We start from the raw sequence: 19,849 nt of genomic DNA, 5'->3' as shown, positions 1-19,849 counted from the left end.
AGCGGAAGTAGTAGTTCAACAACTGAGATCACAAGGGATAATGGTAGTAGCGTACCTCGACGATTAGCTGATTTCGGCACCAACCGTCGAGGAATGCCGCAGAGCCACAGAGAAGGTAATTCAATTCCTGGAACATCTGGGGTTCCAGATAAACAAAACAAAATCCAGATTCACTCCGGAGACTCGTTTTCAGTGGCTAGGCATCCAATGGGACTTATCCTCTCACAATCTGTCAATTCCGGTGATCAAAAGAAAAGAAATAGCCAAGTCAGTGAGGCAATTCCTCAACAACAAGCAAGCTTCGAGGAGAAACCAGGAAAGAATCCTAGGTTCCCTCCAGTTTGCCTCAGTGACAGACGTCCTTCTGAAGGCAAGACTGAAAGATATAAATCGAGTTTGGCGCTCAAGAGCAAATGTCAAATCTCGAGACAAGTTGTCAGTGATTCCGCAAATCCTTCGCAACCAACTTCGTCCATGGGCGAAGGGTAAAGGAATCTGTCCAAGTCAAGTTCCCCTTCAATATCCTCCTCCGGCGTTAACTATTCACACAGACGCCTCCCTAACCGGTTGGAGAGGATACTCTCAGTTCAAAAAAGTTCAAGGGACTTGGTCTACTCAGTTCCGCCAGCTCCACATAAATGTTCTGGAAGCAATAGCAGTATTTCTTACCCTAAAGAAGCTCCTTCCCCCAAAGAAGTCTCATCTAAGGCTACTTTTGGACAGCGCAGTAGTAGTACACTGCATCAACAGAGGGGGATCCAAATCCAAACATGTGAACCATGTCATGATAGCCATTTTTTCCTTAGCGAACAGGTACAAATGGCATCTATCATCCACCCATTTAGCAGAGGTAAGGAATGTGATAGCGGACGCCTTGTCCCGTTCAGTTCCTCTGGAATCAGAGTGGTCTCTGGACAACAAGTCGTTCCAGTGGATATGCCGGAGTGTTCCAGGTCTCCAAGTAGATCTATTCGCCTCACAAGCGAACCACAAGCTCCCTTGCTATGTGGCCCCAAACCTGGACCCTCTGGCCTATGCCACGGACACCTTGTCAATAGACTGGAATCAGTGGAGAAGGATTTACATCTTTCCTCCAGTGAATCTTCTCTTGAAAGTTCTGAACAAACTCAGGACTTTCAAGGGACAAGTAGCTCTAGTAGCTCCGGATTGGCCAAAGAGCAACTGGTACCCCTTACTACTGGAATTGGGTCTCCGACCTCGACGGATTCCCAATCCCAAACTGTCTCAATCAGTACAAATGAGGACTGTGTTTGCTTCCTCAGGAATTCTCAAGACCCTAACTTTATGGACTTCATGAAGTTTGCGGCTAAAAAAGATGCAGATATTGATCCCCAGAATATCCTCTTCCTAGAATCAGATAAGAGGGAATCAACTCTAAGACAATATGATTCAGCTGTCAAAAAGTTAGCATTTTTCCTGAGGGAAACAAACACTACAACCATGACTGTTAACTTAGCTATATCCTTCTTCAGGTCCTTATTTGAGAAAGGTTTAGCAGCTAGCACTATTACCACTAATAAGTCAGCTCTGAAGAAAATCTTTCAGTTGGGTTTTCAAATAGACTTAACAGATTCTTACTTTACGTCTATTCCCAAAGCCTGTGCTAGACTTAGACCTTCTCAGAGACCTACATCAGTTTCATGGTTTTTGAATGACGTCCTCAAACTAGCTTCGGACACTGACAACTCTTCTTGCACATTTATAATGTTACTTAGAAAGACACTATTTTTACTAAGCTTGGCCTCAGGGGCCAGAATCTCAGAACTGTCGGCTCTATCCAGAGATACGGGACATGTGGAATTTCTCCCTTCAGGAGAAGTTTTGCTTTCTCCTGATCGCAGTTTTTTAGCTAAAAATGAGGATCCTTTAGCAAGGTGGGCACCTTGGAAAGTCATTCCTCTTACCCAAGATCCCTCCCTCTGTCCAGTAATGACCTTAAGAGCCTTTCTGTCTCGGACATCCTCTAGATCCTCAGGTCCTCTCTTTATGAGAGAAAGAGGTGGCACCTTATCAGTAAAAGGAATCAGGCAGCAGATTCTTTACTTCATTAAGCAAGCTAATCCTGAATCATTCCCAAAAGCACATGATATCAGGGCAGTAGCTACCTCTATTAACTATTGCCAACATATGAATTTTGATGATCTTAAGAAATATACTGGATGGAAATCACCGACAGTCTTCAAGCGTCATTACCTAAAGTCCTTGGAATCCTTAAAATTTTCAGCAGTGGCAGCGGGAAACATAGTTTCCCCTGACTCTGCACAGTAGTCGTAGTTGAAGATCCAGGTCTCCTTTCTACCTACCTTGTCTAACATGTCTTACCCTACCGTTAAGCTCTACATGGTCCTCTAGCCTTAGCTGCTATGATGACATATGGTGGGAATGTCCCTTATTTTTTTGCTAGGGACACCCACATAATCTGCCATATAAATGTGCTTCAGTGTTTCTACCCTTATTTTTATGCTAGGGCAGAACACATTAACTTTTGTATATAATTGTTCATATGTTAATTTAGATTTAGTGAATCTCCTAACAATTTGTTTTGATACCATGTTATTAAGCTCAGCTTTACTTGTTATTACTATATTAAGCTAATTTTAAGTACCTTTATATTGTAATCTTGTATCATAACTTTAGATTCACTTATATTATACTTTTATTTTATTTTATAGTTTCATTGAGACCCTTCATTGTCATCTTGTGCTGTTTCTCTGGTACTATTTCACAGGGCGACACGAACTGAGCCCAGAAAAGGGATTTTGACGTAGGAAAAATCTATTTCTGGGCGATGGGTTCGTGTCGCCCTGTGAAACCCCCCCATCATTTCCCACCCTGCAGCCCAAGATGGACATCTTGAGAAAAGGATGACCACTAGAGGCGCTGCAGTCCGCATGGCGTGGGTATTAGTAGTAGTAGCAGACGCATTCACCTTTGGATCGGCTCTCTCAGGTGGGGGATTCTGATGTGGGAAGTTCTAAATGGCAACAGACTCGTGGTAGTGGTCTCACTCGCCCCTGTTACCATACCGACACTTCTTTTATAGAGTGAGCGAGTCAGTTATACTGACATTTTCTTGAATTTATTTTTTCTCTGGTATTTATTAGGTTATTTACCTTAGAAATAATGAACTTAAGGATTATTTCACAGGGCGACACGAACCCATCGGCCAGAAATAGATTTTTCTTACGTCAAAATCCCTTTCATGAGCAAAGTATTTGGATGACATATGTGAAATAATAAAAGAATAATTGTAATCATATAACGACTACAATAATGATGAGAACAAAGTATATAAGACAATGGAGGGAAATGAAGAGCATTAGATATTCACAACTGCTATGGATGAAAGGGTGAAACAGAGAGCATTTTGCAGTTGAGAAGTGGCTTCCCATAGCAAGGGATGTTCCACTCATCTACAGACTACTTCACTTCTTTTTTCACAAGTGTAAAATAGATTTAACATTTTTAATAAACATGGGGAAGCTTCTGTACATCACATAGTATACACATACACAAATATACATAGATGTAAAGTATTATGTATGCAGTACACAGTTACATTACATTTACAGTGAATTTTTATTAGCAACCAGCCTTGAATTCAAAACGGGAATTACTGCACTTGGATTTTGGGTCAGTTTCCAATACACATTTACATCTGCATATACTGTACACACTAAAGAATTCATGTGTTAAAAATTACAAAATATTACACAACTACAAAAAGTCCCCAGTGTCTGTTGATCCTCTATAACGCAATGAATCGCAAGATAAAAAAGGTGGTCTTTTAAATTTTCTTAATTCAGAAGGATTATCTGGCTGTGCCAAATTTTTCTCTTGAGCTGTGGCTGGAGTCGGAGTTGGAGTTCTGCTAGGAGTAACAGACTGTATCCTCTCAGTCTGATCATCTGAAACCGTATTAAAACCACCCACTGGTTGCGCATCCAAACTGTTAGCATCCATAGACTGTGACTGATCCAGGGAATTATTAAGAGTATCTGGATTATCTTCCGAAGGAATACTTTCTAAGGAATGCTGCAACTTGTACTGTCTAGAGGCATCACTTGTGAAAGGACCCTCGTTAATTCCAACACTTGATAAGTTCACCATACTATTTGCCATTAACCCTTTTTTACTCTCACCCAAAAAGTCTAATGAATCACTTCGAGGTGGTCCCATTGATACAGGTGTTGAGGCATTTGATATTGATGCAGGGGTACACATTGTTGGTGATACACTGAATGCTTTTGAAGTACTGTTATCAGAAACAGATAAACTTTGAGGAGGAAGACTCCAGCCCCGCACAGGGCTTGTGGCAGCTTCCACTTTCACAGGATCTGTCTTATGACTTTTACTTGATACTGTTGTTGTGTTATTCCCAGTAGAACTCTTCTTCTCTGCTTCCAAAAGAGATTCATTACGATCATGTCGTTTTTCTGCACTCTCAATAAGGACGCAAGCCTTGCCCAAAATAATGATTCCATTCAGTATCCTGAAAATAACAATATAATAAGACAGTATTTACACTGTAAGGGGTGGAAAGCAAAACCAATTAGTACTGCAATATACTTAATATAAAAACTTTGAATATCTGTAAGATAAAAATCATGGGTCATAGTCATTCACAGAGCATCATACAGTAAAGTGTAAGTAAGTTTTATACTAAGTATAGTATAATCAGTTCCCCAGCACAATACCGAGGCCCACTTTCTTATTTGATATGCAGACCAACAGACCATCTGAAACTGATCAATAGGCATAGGTGTACAAACAAATAATCAGTGTACAAACAAATAATCAAGTGAATGAATCTGCTACCCTATAAGAATTTGGGTTCAGAAGCCTAATCACAGATCATAAAGGATCTGAATACGTACAATTCAAGATTAATTGAAAAAAAAAGGATATGGACAAGTGAGGGAAAGAAAGAATTATTGCAATACAATTAGAAATATATAAAAAAAAAATTTTTTCAAATGCCAATAAAAAATTATGAGTCATCCACAGTTGCAGAGCATCATATGGAAACTTGTATTGTATTGAAACTAAACACAATGAATCGACATTTCTTGGTACATGCTGCACAAATGGTATACAGATAAACAATTCATCTAAAACTGATGAACTGGCACAGGTGTACAAACATTAGTCAGGTATGAATATGCCAGCCAATAAAAATAGGGTTTGGAAGTTTACAAATTGTAGTGGGTTTGAATGCAATTTAAGGAAAAAATATAGGTATAAGTAACTTACCAAGTAATTACATAGCTATTTGTTTCTAAATATCACAGCAGCTCCAAACTTGAAATTTGCGGTAGTGCTCTTTTGTTTTGGTGTAGGTAACTTGCCCCTCCCACTTTTAGGGAAGAATAGGTACAACGCAGCCAAAGAAATCAATTCGTTTCTGCCAGTCAATGACTGATTATTGGTTGTTTGAGCAGCTCGTTTGAATTTTTGCCAGGTGGTTGTTTATTTCTTTGTATGGTGTTTTTACGTTGCATGGAACCAGTGGTTATTCAACAACGGGACCAACGACTTTACGTGACTTCTGAACCATGTCGAGAGTGAACTTTTATCACCAGAAATACACATCGCTCACCCCTCAGTGGAATGTCCAAGAATCGAACTCGCAACCACTGAGGTGGCACGCCAACACCATACTGACCACGCTACTGAGGCGATGCCAGGTGGTTGTGGCTTTTGCCATCTTTGGTGAAGTATTCCTTCTGTTTAGTGGTGCAGTAATTGCAATTAGCTTAGTTAGATTTGATAAGACTTTACCAATTGTGACTTGATTAATTATGTCTGCCACCAGTCTAGTAGCTAGTATTGCAGCAAAGACTGCAACAACATACTGACTTCATCTAAATACAGCTCTCACTTTACGTGTTGTCATGGCAGAGGGCAGATTTGTTCTTTTGATCTTAAATGTGACAAATGTACAGATTGGGATCAGGGGAAGTTTAAAGTTTTGCAAGCTCACTTTGACAAACTTCAGAGAGACAGGCAGAGAAAGGTGGCTGCTAGGGTTACACTAGCCAGGTTTCTTCTCCAAATTGGATGTTGCTAGTTTACCAGTGCCCTCTGCAACAGTGACTGCTTTTTCCCCCTGTACTAACCCACCAAGTTTTCCAGATACTTCATTACCTGGCTCCCATTCTTCCGACCCCAATGCCACTGCCAGCCTCGAAGCCAAGATACACCAAAAAGTCGGTCTTTTGGTAAATACAGTAGCCCAAATTGGGGTTTCTCTTGAGGTCCTTATGGACAAAATAAGTGTTAGTGGTGTATGTACAAGTACAGTATCAGTGGAAGGGGTGATTACTTGTCCCACTGATGCTCCTTGACAAAGGTCCCTGTTAAAACTTCCCTAATCCTGGGAGGAAGCAAACCAGAGGTCCAAGGGAGGTCAGTGAGGTTTGCCCTTGGGTTGTTGCTCCCTCAACCGAGCCTGTTGTCTGTAAATCCCAGCGGACAACTGATGGAAAGGCGTCCATATGGATGTGCATGCACTGTCATCCAGTGACTTGGACTCCAGTGCAGACAAGGGGCGTAATTAGCACTTTTCGAGTGCATCCAGGCTGCTGAAAAGGCATGTTTCTTCTGGTGAGCACACTTCCCCACTTTCCTAGGGAACAAAAGCTCAGTCCATTTCCCTCCTGCAGTTTCTAGGATAGTCCCAGTCTTGTTTCTGATGAGCCTTTGGTGGCGGAGCGCCAGTACTATTTGGAGTCGAAGCGGTCTTCCTATTCTAAGAAACTGTTTGAGCGCCCAATTTCCATATGTCCAATGTCCCAGTGCCCACTGTCCGAGTGTTCACCTGTGTATGAGAGTCCACCTGTATGTATGTCCCCTCCTGTCTGCTCAACGCCAGTAGCCAAGTATTCCTCGCCACATTCCAGGTGCCAAACACTGCCTCTTCAGTTTGGCTCAGAAGGTTTGTACACCCCTGCTGTTCCAGATCCTTCTATGGAACCTATCCAACACTATTTGGGCAATATTTTAGGTCTCCTACAGAATCATCCTTCAGTGACACAAGATCCTCCACCTTGAGCCGCAGCAACCTGCTTCTGATTACAAATCTCGTACATCCTGTTCTGCTTTCTGACCTTCTCCTCTCCAGCAGCACCGACATCACCTGGTTTGGCCTTTATGATGAAACAGCTTGCAGTCTTCCAGGCTGCTTAAGATGGTTCTTGGCATAGCCGTTTTTTCTGCCACCCCTTCCTCGTCTGTCACAATGGAGGTACTTCTCATATGCAGCTGGGGGAAGCTCCTTCCTTGGGAGTTTCTGACTTTCCAGGGGGACTTCTCCTGTCTGACTGACTATGTGTAGGTCAGCACTTAACTTTGCCAAGATACTGCTCACAACTCCAGAACTTGACCGTCTTGTGCGAGACATTTTTAGGTATTGGAGGTCTTTGGTTTTTTTGGATTGGACTGTAGAACAGCCTTAGCTAAGAAAATTCAAGACTGCAACATCCTCCAAGAGAACTTTTATTGGAGTGGCTGGGAGTACTCTAATATGTGGATAAGGCAATCAGGGACAGCTCCCAAGAACTGCTGCTTTATTTATTTTCCATGGGAATTCTCAAAAAGAGAGAAATGAGTTCCTTCACGACAAAGGGTGTTACTCCCTCCTGAAGGTCAATTCTCCTGTTTGCGCCCTTAGACCATTTTGCTTTGTTTCCCTGAGCTACAGTAGGAAACGTAGCAGCAAACTTGCAGAAGAAATTGACCCAAGATCTACTGACACAATCTACCAAGCATTCCAAGGAGTTGGGACGAGGTTTCTATGGTTTTTTTCAGCATGAGAAGACTCCCCGCTTCAGCACTGGCCCTTTCGAGATGCCAGAGCGAAGTTTCAGTCCCACCCGTGATGAACCTGTGGTCAGTCAGACCAGTAAAGAAGTCGTATACAAAACCCTTCTCTCGCAAGTGAGGATTCTGTCATCTGTGTTCCTGAAGGTGCCAAGCTTCTCCATTTTTGGGGAAAATGGGAAGCTAGGAATGTAGAGCCTTGGGTATTGAAAGTCCTCAAGGAGGGCTATTCAGTTCCAATCAGGGAGAAAAAGTGCCTATTTGGTAGGCTCGGAGAGGTTTTTGGCCTTGTCAAAAGAGGTCTCTTCCCTATTCAGGAAGAGAGCTGTAGAGGTAATGACATAAGCACAGGTTTTTACAACCGCTTGTCATCCCCAAGTCATCAGGAGGTTGGAGACCTGTCCTGGATGTCAGCGTGCAGAATTTCTTCGGTCAGACAACAAAGTTCAGGGTGGAAACGAACCAGTCAGTCCTGTCAGCCATTCACCGGGGAGAATGGATTGTGACCATCCATATGCAGGACCCATACTTCCATGTCCCAGTACATCAGGACTCCAAGAAGTACATCTGAAGTTCATGTTCCAGGGTAGAATCTTTCAGTTTGTGTCTCTCCACAGCTCAAGTACTTATGTATGTATATTAATGTTCTTGTCCCCCTGGCAAAGTGGTTCTATCTCATGGTTACCAACAAATGTCTGTATTTAGATGACTGGCTCCTATGCCCCCGATCTAAAACATGATGCAAAGAGGACCTTCAGAAGATTCTTCTCCTTGCCCAAGAATTGAGCCTTTTAAGAATCAACCTGCAGAAGTTGCAGTTAGTCCCAACTCAATTGATTCTTTATTTGGGGACAAGGATCGATTCTGAGTTTTCAGGCTCTTCTGTCTGACAAAAGAATCCAATCCTGCCTCTGGAAAGTACTAAACTTCCTCTCTTTCTCGTCCTTCGCAGCCAACAAATGGGCGAGTCTTCTGGGCACTCTCTCATCCATCACGACGTTCGTGCCTTTAGGAAGACTACACACAAGAGTATTGAAATTCTTCCTAAAGGCCAGTTGGCACAGAAAGACTCTTCTGGACTTGTTCGTCTTTCCCTTCAATCCCGAGATCAAGGAGGACCTTTGGTGGTGGCTTGTAAAAGGAAGATTTTTAAAAGAGAAGTTGCTGCATCCTCTGAATCCTAGTGTAAAGGTGACTTTACACTAGGCTTCACAGCGTGCTGCATACGTAAGATCACCAACTCCACCCAAATTCTTGTTAACCACACCTACTGGACTACTCATCAGGACTTACACATCACGCCGCACCACTAACTCATCAAGGCAAGCTTGATGGCTGAAGCCTGACCGAGACAATCCGCAGACAATAAATCACTAGTAACCTTTCAGCTGTCATCCAGTTCTCTATTACACTGTAATCGCCATGGAATGGAAGCGAGAAGAGATCCGTTATTTGATGGAGTATTATCAGCATCATCCATGTTTATGGAATGTAAAATTAACATCATATAAAAATAAAGATTTACGTGGCTGTCAGGAAAATAATGCTACCGGTCACAGTAGTGTACAGGCAATACTCACTGTGCAGCATGTGGCGTCACCCAGGTGGGCAAGCATATGCTGGCAGAGGGGACTTATGAAGCATGCTGTGAAGCCTAATGTAAACTCACCTTTATACAGGCAGTCCCTGATTATTGGCAGGGGTTCTGATTAGCGAAAACTGCCATTAACCGAAACTCTGTGATTTATGGTGCCAAAAACTGGTTAGTGGCACCTCTGTTAGGTATGTTATAGTGCCATAACTCTTATTATCGGCACCTTACGGCACTGCACTGATAACCAGAACTCAGTGTGTTATGGCGCCATAAATTGCAGATTTATGGTGCTTGTCAAGTGCCATAAAACCAACTCGGCATTAACCGAGTCCACCGATACTGGGGATTGCCTGTACTCAGATGCTTTGGACCTGGGTGGGGTGACTCTTTTAGACAATATGGAAGTTTCAGGAACGTGGTCTCCAGACAAGAAAAAGCTAGGGTGAGAACCGAATGCTCTGGTACAAAAATCACAAATTTTTAGTAATTTGTATTTTTCCTAGCTATACTTACCCCGAACTACTATCGTATGAGAATCCTGGATGTCAATCCGGTACTGACCAGAAAAATCTGGTTATTTCCTCCCCCACCCCCAGCCAGGTACGTGCTCCTGGGGTCGAAGATCCTAACCCCTCACCAGTCTTTCCAGTCCTTTCCACACCTCTAATGCTCCTGTCCTCAGATACCAGGGGAAGGCAGGGAGGGCTTAAATACTCAGTAGTTCAGGGTTAGCATAGCTAGGAAAAATACAGATTAATAAAAATTTGTGATTTGTTTCGACGCCATATACTTACCCTGAACTACTATTGTAGGAGACTTATTCTTTAGGAGGTGGGAGTATCTAGGGACAGGGAGGCCCAGTCCAAGGTTACGGGGTCGTTTGTCTCGGGATGAGGGGGACCCGCTCCGCCGGATTAGGGCACGCGGGGTGTGTGTGTGTGTGTGTGTGTGTGTGTGTGTGTGTGTGTGTGTGTGTGTGTGTGTGTGTGTCTGCCGACGGGGGAGATTGACCTGGTTCGCAGGGGAGGGGAGGTATTTCCTCACTGCCCTAACCAGGCATAGAAGAAGGTCCTGGGATCTTTTGCCTTAGGCAGAGCCGGGATGGAGAACTCCACAAACCGAACGTCCACTACCGATGGGTTCTGGGTCTTGGCCACAAAGGAGGGCATGAACCTGAAAGTGAGGTCCTTCAAGCCCCTCAAGTGAGAAACCTCGTAGGAGTGGCTGTGAAGTTCACCCACCCTATTGGGGGAGCTAAGGCTAGCAGGAACACCATCTTGAGCGCGAGCTCCCTGTCTGTAATGTCCTTGAGAGGCTCGAGGGGAGGCTTCTTCTGAGCATTCAGGACCCTGCCTATGTCCCAGCGAGGAACTGCCAAGGACCTGGGGAGTCAGGCCTGCTCAAAGTCCCTAATTAGTAAGGAGAGGTCCTTGGAGTTACCCAGGTCTACACCCCTTTGGTAGAAGACCTGGCTCAACGCTGCCCTGACCCCTTTGATGGCTGCAATGGAAAGTCTCTTGTCCTCCCTCAGGTGGACCAGGAACTCCACAACGTGGGGGATCCTAGTCCATAAGGGGTCCCAGTTTTGCTCCTTGCACCAGGTCCAGAACAGTCTCCACTTCGCCTGGTAAACTGCCGCAGCGGACTTCCTCAGGGACCCCATGTGGGAGGCTACCCTGCTGGAGAAGCCTCTCTTGTTCAGGAGCAGCTCAATAGCCTCCACCTGTGAAGGCAGAGGGTGTCCAGGCCCTCGCGAAACCTCTTGAAGTGGGGCTGCCTTGGGGGGTCTGGTCTTCAGGGGAGCTCCCAGGGGCCTTGGATGGACAATTCTAGGAGGTTTGGGAACCAATCCCTGTCTGGCCACCAGGGGGCCACAAAGGTCATGACTGTGCCCTTGGAGGTCCGGAGTCAGTTGAGGACCTGTCTGAGGACCCCAAAGGGGAGGAAACATGTAAAGATCCAGCCCGTCCCAGGGGTGCTGGAACGCATCTTCCCAAACTGCCGCCAGGTCTGGGACTGGGGAGCAGAAAACCGGGAGCTTGTGGTTCAGACTCATTATGAACAGAACCATGGAGGAGGAGCCCCACATCCCGATCAACTCAGCCGCTACCGCCAGGTGTAGGGACCACTCTGACCCCAGGACCTGCCATGTTTGCAGAGCCCGTGTGCAATCACATTCCTTTTCCCCAGAATGAACCTTGCCATCAGGGAGATAACCACGTTCTCTGCCCACTCTAAAGACGGCCTCCGCTAGGGTGCACAGGAGGCATGACCTCAGACCTCCCTGCTTTTTGACATATGCGACCACGGTGGCGTTAGCGCACATGACTGCCACCTGTCTGTGTCCTAGTCTGGTCTTGAATGATTGGAGCGCTTCATGAATGGCTAGGAGCTCCAACCCATTGATGTGGAGCTCCCTCTCCTGCTCTGACCACGCCTCCCCTCTCATCTCCGACTGTAGGTGGGCTCCCCAGCCCTCCTTCGATGCATCTGCAAAGAGGAGCATCTCCGGAGAACATCCGACAGCGGGACCCCCGCCGGTGATTCTACTTGGCTAGCCATCAGCCCAGGGTTTCAATTGTTGGCTGAGAGAGGGCTAGCAGTTCCAAGGGGTTCTTCTTGACTGAGGCCCAAAACTGTCCTTCAAAACTCTATTGGATGACCTCAGGTTCAGTCTGCCCTGAGGAACCAGCTTCTCTAGGAGACAAGGTGGCCTATGAGTCCCTGCCACTCACTTGCCGGGAGGGGAGCACCTGCCAGGAAGGGGCTCGCTATGTCCCATAGGTTGTTCAAACACTCCTCCAACGGGAAGGCCCTGGCCCTTAGTGTGTCCAGATCCATCCCAAAGTACACCATCCTGGTGGTGGGCTCCAGGTGAGGCTTCTCCCAGGTCTGGACGATGCCTAAATGACTGCCAAGGTCCAGGAGCTCTTCCCTCTGCTCCTTCAAGAGTTGGAGTGACCAATCATCCAGGTACCGCAGAAGGCGCATGCCCATCTTGTGGACCCAGGAGGACACGAGGGAGAACCCCTTCGTGAAGACCTGCACCTCCACGGACAGGTCGAAGCAGAGTCCTGAACTGGTACGAAACTTCCTCCCACCTTATGCGGAGGAACTTCTGCTGGGTTCTGATAGTAAACATCCTTGAGATTGAGAGACAGCATGAAGTCCCCTTCCCCCAAGGCCGCCAGAACAAAGCGTGGGATCTCTATTTGAAGTCCGTCTTGAGGACATAGGTGTTCAGGGTGGATAGGTCAAAGACTGGACTCCAACCCCCTCAAGCTTTTGTCACCAGAAAGAGGCAGCTGAAGAACTCACGGGAGTGATCTGCAACTCACTGGAGAGCTCCCTTCTCTAACAGAGACAGGACCTCCAGTCGAAGTGCCTCCCCGTGACTGGGGATCCGGAGGCGAAAAGCCCTGTTGTCAGGCTCCCCCGTCAGGGGAGGAGTCTCGTCTAGTAAGGGGATCCGGTAGCCATCCTTGAGGACCTGCATAGTTCAAGGATCAGCCCTGAGATCTTCCCAGTCCCACAAATGTTTCGAGAGGCAAGCCCCCACCCAAGGCGTCAAGTCGGGTAGGGGGCCTCGTCTCCTACTGTGGCGACCACCTGCAGAGGATCCAGCCAGTCCATTGGGTGACCGCCTGAGAAGTCAAGGAACCAATAACCCTCCATTGAACAGGACCAGTTCCTTGAGTAGGGCCACTCGTTCCCGTCCTTCAAGTTGGTTGGCAGCGAATTTGGCCATCGCCCCAGCCCGTAGGTTGAGCCAGGTGGCTACCTGGACAGCAGCCCACGCCGTGGTCCCTGCATGGCCACCTATTCTTGCGAACGTGACTGAACCCGTCAAGAATCCCTTGAGATGTCATCCCCCAATGACTCTGGGGTAGAAGGCGAAGCCCTCTGGGGTGAAGAACCTTCCCTGCTTACCTTAGCTACTGGGAGGAGCTTGCGGGAACTGAGGAGCCACAAGCCGTTCCTGAACCCCGATGTTACCTGGCCCACCTGGGCATGGGCCTGAGCCTCACTCCCCGTTGGTGGAAGGGCCTGTGGAAGGTTTGTCCTCATTCGGGCCACCCATTAGGGACTCTACCAAGGAGGGTCTCTAGTCGCCAGAGGGAGGAACAGGATCTGCTAGATAGTCCCTTCCCTGAAACAGGGCTCGGACCCTCCTGTCCGATGAGCCCTCAACGTACGTGCCTTGCCCCTCCCAAGGCATTATCGGCCGCCCTGGACGAATGACTCATCCTCGCTGTCCTTCAAGACCAAGCAGGCCCCACCATGGGAGGTGGGGTGTGCTCCAGTGCGGCCAAACACCTCACTTCGGAGGCTACCAGCGGAGCCATCATAGGAGTCCCACTGGCCGGCGAAGCATGCAGGGGAAAGGCCAACGGGGCAGTGGCGCCACCCTTTCATGGGACTGTCATGGGAATCATGAGCACAGGTGAACTCAAAGCAGACCATCTGACCGGGGGAGCGGACGGGCCTTCCAACCGTGAGAGTGAAGTGGGCCGTTCGACTGGGGAGTGGAGTGATGCCGTCTGACAGGGAGAGGGGAGCGACGCCGTCCGAAGGGAGAGCGGAGCGGCCATCTGACAGGTAGAGCGGAACGGGACGTCCGAATAGAAAGCGGAGCTGCCAAACAACAGGGAGAGCAGAGCAGCCGTCTGACAAGGAGAGCGCAGCGGGCTGTCTGACCGGGAGAGCGGAGCGATACATATCGTCATCGATGTCGTGCCCAGTACGCGCTCAACTACACGTAGCATGATGCCTCTTCTCCGCCCTGCACCCCTTCTTATGGGGTACTCCATCAGAGGGAGAGGTTGACAGGGCAGCGGCACACCCAGCTCACAAGACCGTCATGGGAACCACAAGCACAGGCAAACACAGCGCGGACCATAAGTCCGGGGAGCGAGGACAACCGAGATGGCATGTTCCATTACGGCGGCTACCGCATCTACCCGAACCACTCCAGTGGGCTATGATGGGGAGAGCGGAGCATTGCGTGGGGAGGAGGGGGCCGAACCCACTCAACTTCACGTAGGCTGGCGCCTCTATGCCTTCTACCCCCTCCTATGGAGAACTTAATCCTGGGAGCGGGTCGACCGTGACGGCATCATTCAAGGGGGGGGGAGCAGTCTGCGCTGCAGTGCAACCCCCCTGGACATACCCCCTCCCTCTGCCTTAGCACTTCTGTGGGGAAGTCTGAACAGAATGCGAGGGGCGCCGGTCCAGGACCAGGTCTTGCCCACTGAAGGACCCGTCACCTCCCCTCTGCCTCCGAGGGGCGCCAATCCCTCCAGGGACGTGATCAGTGGGCGCTGTTGACTCGTAGAAAAACTCCGACGGGAAGCCTCAGCTGGAATAGGGGGAACGGCTCTACCGACAACAAGCTGGGAGCCGGAGTGGGGGACTGAGCGGAGCACTCAGGAGCGTGACACTCCACAGCCAGACTCTCCGCAGCGGGAGGCGGGAACTTGGCAGTGCACAGCACCGTTACCACTGAGTCCAATGACAGGGCGCCCGGCAGACCACCACATGTCCAACACTCGCGAAGAAAGGCAGTATCGTCCGACAGCAAATTCTGTGGGGACAATGAAAAGGACTCCTCGGACCCCGCCATTGGCGGGAGTCGGGCAACGGAAGCACCTAGGTCCCCTCGCTGGGAGGGTATGGGGTAAAAATTCCAACGTTCCGCTGTGGAGTCCTGAAGCAGAACTAGAGACAGTGAATGGCCTCCCGACAGCCGGCTCATGCTTCCACTCCTCAGAACTTCCAAGGAAGACTTCTTGGAGGGGGATCAAGGCTTTCTCTTCCTCCTTGTCAATGCCAGATCCCATTGATACTCCGTCCACGCAACAAATTCACAATACGTGGCCTCGTGCAAAAAAGGGCGGCCCAACGCTTGTTAAATAAAGTGTGGGGGTCTATCTTCACTGGGGAGAGAAAAGCCCCACAAGCCCTGCCCTCAGGACCAGGGCAACGCCATAGAGAAGAAGCCTCCATCTTAAAACCAACACCAACACATGTGCGGTCATCACACACACAAGAAAACACAAAGGGAAATGGGCCAGTAATGGACGACAAGCTGAAGCGTGTGAATGCTACAGCGACCAGGAAAGGATTGGAGAGACCGGTGAGGGGTCAAGATCTTCGACCCCTGGGACATGTATCTGGCTGGGGGTGGGGGAGGAAATAACCAGTTTTTTCTGGTCGGTACCAGATTGACATCCAGGATTCTCCTACAATAGTAGTTCGGGGTCAGTATACGGTGTCGGAACAAACTATTTCAAATTTTGCGCCGAAACTCACCACCAACATAGCAACCATCTCAGTGAACAACACAAAAGCAACAGGTTTAAGCCATCACGGCATCTGTGTTTATCAAGTAAGAAAATAGATTTTTTGGATGTCTGTTGTAATTTTTTAAGTTTCTCATACAGTGTCTCACGTCCATGAATATGGTGTGATTGTTTCTAGTTAAGTTTCATTACGATATTTAGCCATATTGATATGTTATCGAGTGAAATGAAGTTTGTCCTTTTGAAGTGACTGCCACGGCATTGTTAAAGAAAAAAAAAAAAACATGGTGGGGGGGACTACTATCCGTAAACATGCGGGGCAACACCGACCGCCAACACAGATGCATGAAATTATGAATATTTTGAAATATTTTATAAGTTTTGAATATTTTCAAAATACATAACAAAAACTGTAACTATTTTTTCATGTAAAGTTGAAGATGATATGAATTATGATGCAATATCAGTGTCATTATCCTAAAAACAGGAAATTTTTACTGGGTGGGTTCAACTTTGCCTATTCATATGTCTAATATCATTAAGTCTTTCTGATCTAGCCTACTGCCTTCTTGGAAGCCTGATAATCAGTGTCATTATGCTAAAAACATGTTTCCCCACGTTTTCAGAGCACCGACCGAGGTTCAGAAAATTTTTAAAGTGCAAAATATGATACTTATTCTCTGAGTTGAGGATTTTTTAATATACCATAGGTGGGCCATGTTGTGGATTTTTTAGGCAATTTTTTCTACTAATAGGCCGGTATTCCCCCACCTCACCTTACATATTAATGTGAGGAAGCTGAAGGTGGTTCATTTGGCCTTCAGTCTTTTGCAGCAGTGACATTCAACAAGACAATCGTAGTCCTTTCGGACCACACAACAGTGCTGACTTATACCAAGAACCAGGGGGAAACTCACTCCTTTCCTTTACAAAGCAGTCAAAGATCTCCTCTGGGCACAGACCAATCACAAAAGGATTATCACTTGCTTCATCCAGGGAAAATTAAACATCCTTGCAGACAAGCTAAGTACATACAAACAGGTTCTATCTAAGGAATGGACACAGAATCCACAGGTGTGCACAGACCTATGGAATTGATGGGAAAGCTGTTGATAGACTTGTTTGCAATGTCGAGAACTGATTGCCTTCCCTTGTACTGTTCTCCAGCCCCTGGACCTTCTGGAATGGACAATGGACACCACGCTCCAGGACTGGTGGAATATGTATGTGTACGCCTTCCTGCCATTCGGCATGGTGAAAGAGGACTTAAACAAGTTCGTATCCCACAGCAACATGTCGATGACTCTTGTAGCTCAATTTTGACCGCAAAAGGAGAGGTTCCCAGACCTTCTCAGGCTGCTGGTGGACTTCAAGGGGGACACAAAGTCTTCTCAAACAGCCCCACTGCCATTGGCTCCACCAAGGCTTATCCGCTCTAACTCTGGCAGGGGCAGGCTTCAGACTGTCAGAGAGTTTGTCAGAGCGAAAGGCTTTTCAAGAGCAGTTGCTAAGGCTATTGCTGAGTATAGACATCAGTCTTCTGCTAAAGTCTACCAAGCAAAGTGGGCTGTCTTTCATAGCTGGTGTTGAAGACACGACATCTTTTCTCCTGAAACCTCTCTAGCTCAAATAACAGACTATTTGCATTTCCCGAGGTTTTCTCGAGGTTTAGCTACATCAACCATCAGAGGTTACAGACTTATGCTAAATTCAGTCTTTAGGCATAGAGGATTGGATTGGTCTGCTAAGTCCAGACATTAGTGACCAAATAAAGTCTTTGGAACTGGAACTTGGACACTGTCCTTAAATGGCTCTCAGGCCCTCAATTTTAGCCCCTTCACTCCTTATCTCTCAGGGATTTGACAAGGAAAACCATCTTTCTAGTTGCCTTATGACTAAGAGGATTAGTGAACTGCAAGGCTTTGATAAAAAAAAAATTGTTTTTTTTTCACAGGGAGATGCAGTCTGCTAGTTCACTCTTGGAGCAAAACACTGTCTAATCACTGACCCTGTTCGTTCACTATCAAGAACCTGGTGGATATGGTTAGACCAGCAGACCAAGAGAGAGCTTTTTGTCCAGTAAGAACTTTAAATTTAAGCATTATATCAAGAAGATCAGAGGCCCCTCTCATAACCCCTGGTGCTCAGTCAAGAACCCTTCGTGCCCATTGTCCAAGAATGCTTTAGCCTTCTTTTTGAGGGATGTAATATTCGAGTAACACCCTGAAATTCAAAAGGGTGCTTTTCCCGTTTTTAAAGGAAAAGCCCATGGGAAAGAGTGATCGCAACTTCCTTGGCTTTCAAGCGCAACTCATCACTATCCACAATACTTCAATCCACCTATTGGAGGTGCAGATCAGTGTTCGCCTCCCATTATTTATGTGATGTGGAGGTATACAAAACTGCAGTACCTTAAGTCCGTTATCTGTGGCTGGCAAGATATTTTAGGACACCTGGGAGGTACTGTGTACCTGGAGTACCCTCCAGTTATTGTTTTTAATGGATGGGTAGTGATTATTTTGTGTTGTGTAGGGAACAGAATTTTCTGGTTGATTTTGTGGTATTGTGCCCAAGGCAAGGGAACTTGTTTTTATTTTGTAAAGCTTTGGTAGCCCTCGGAGTGCTCTTCAGCTGCAGAGCTCCCAATGAAGTGGAGCCGACCCTCGGCTTTACCACCACACCACTAGAGGTTGAGATGAGCATCAACCAGAGGCAGTATCTTCCTGCTGTAGCGATCTCACAAGGGAAGTTACAACAAGCATTTCATCAATGCTAGCTACCTTTCTATTTCAAATTCATCTCCATCACTGAGTGTTTTTTGAATAGCATATGTCCATGTATCCCACCTCTTGTCAATGTAGGATCCAGTAATGTACTAATTGCTTGGTAAGTAATTAGTATATTAGTACATTTCTGGGCTCAGCTCATGTCGGCCTGTGAAATATCCTTAAGTTCATTATTTCTAGGTAAATAATCCTAATATTACCAGAGAAAAAATAAAATCAAGAAAATGTCAGTTAAACTGACTCGCTCACTCTATAAAAGAAGTGTCGGTATGGTAACAGGGGCGAGTGAGACCACTACCACGAGCCATTTACCATTTAGACCTTCCATCACAAAATCCCCCACCTGAGAGAGCTGATACCAAAGGGTGATGCGTCCGCTACTACTACTACTACTGACGCCAAGCAGAGAGCAGCGCCTCTAGCGGCCATCCTTTATAATAAGCTCGACAACGCCAGTTGTGATTTTTGTCCCTCGTGTTGTTTTCGCTTTTTTGGATTTATTTCATCTACGATGGAACGTGCTGCTATCGCTTCGGCTAAGTTAAGTGCCCGATAAGTCTAATTTTTGTATTTTGGTCTTCCAGGGACCAGTATTTTCCGTTTTTTAGGTCATATACGGTCACCTGGTTGACTCGTGGCGGCCATGAGCCGCCTCGTGTTGTTAAAATTTCCCAGTCTCCCATACTGGGACATCTTATCCTTATGGGCTCTTATTTTACGTTCATCTTCTTGTTACATCGTATTTTAGAATTAGGGTACACAGCCCATACCTTATTACCTATTATCTCTTAGTTTGGTATTTAGGGCTATACTGTTTTTCTCCCGCCCAGCATCCCAGCTCTTGCTCTTCATCGGCTACCGCTGGCTCAGAGTAGTCGACTGTTCTTCGGATCAGTTCGCCTCCTCCTGGGCTTCTTTCTCTCTTACTCAAGTGTCCCTTCTATTCTTTTACGATGTATTTATATTTATTATTTATCAGTGTTATTTAGTGTGTTAGGCTAGCTCGGGCGCCTTGTACCTTGTGTTGGTACAGTTGGGTTCACGTGGCCCCTCTGTGGTTGTGTTGCTACCGCGTCCTGGTCCACCACCGATCACGTGTCCCATTAGGCGCCTTACCCTCTCCCTTCCCTCCCTTCCACGTGGTAGGGAGGGTCTGGTCGGGCCTCCTCGGTTGTTATGACAACCACTGTAGCCTTCCTCCCTCTCCCTCTGAGGGGGCCGGAGGAGTCCCATACCAGCTGGGGGCCTGGGTGGCCACTTTGTCTCGGGTACCGGGGTACTCGATGGGTGGGAGTTTGGGGGGTTGACCACCCCTCTCTCTCTCG

The 19,849-nt window shown here is 46.9% G+C and overlaps 1 protein-coding gene across 1 annotated transcript in view; it reads right to left on the bottom strand.

Annotated features, from left to right (window-relative positions):
* Window positions 1–3,094: 3,094 nt before the first annotated feature.
* The window catches only part of LOC135217559 (transmembrane anterior posterior transformation protein 1 homolog), a 279,484-nt gene continuing 262,729 nt past the window's right edge, over window positions 3,095–19,849 (bottom strand). Inside the window, exon 11 of the mRNA XM_064253524.1 lies at window positions 3,095–4,513. Within this exon, the coding sequence (XP_064109594.1) occupies window positions 3,739–4,513 (775 nt within the window). The 3' untranslated portion in view covers window positions 3,095–3,738. The remainder of the gene's footprint in view (window positions 4,514–19,849) is intronic.

This window comes from Macrobrachium nipponense, chromosome 7 (assembly GCF_015104395.2).
Source record: "Macrobrachium nipponense isolate FS-2020 chromosome 7, ASM1510439v2, whole genome shotgun sequence".
NCBI lineage: Eukaryota > Metazoa > Arthropoda > Malacostraca > Decapoda > Palaemonidae > Macrobrachium > Macrobrachium nipponense.
The sequence above is the reverse complement of the archived record's forward strand: the minus strand, read 5'-3'. Positions and strand labels throughout refer to the sequence as shown.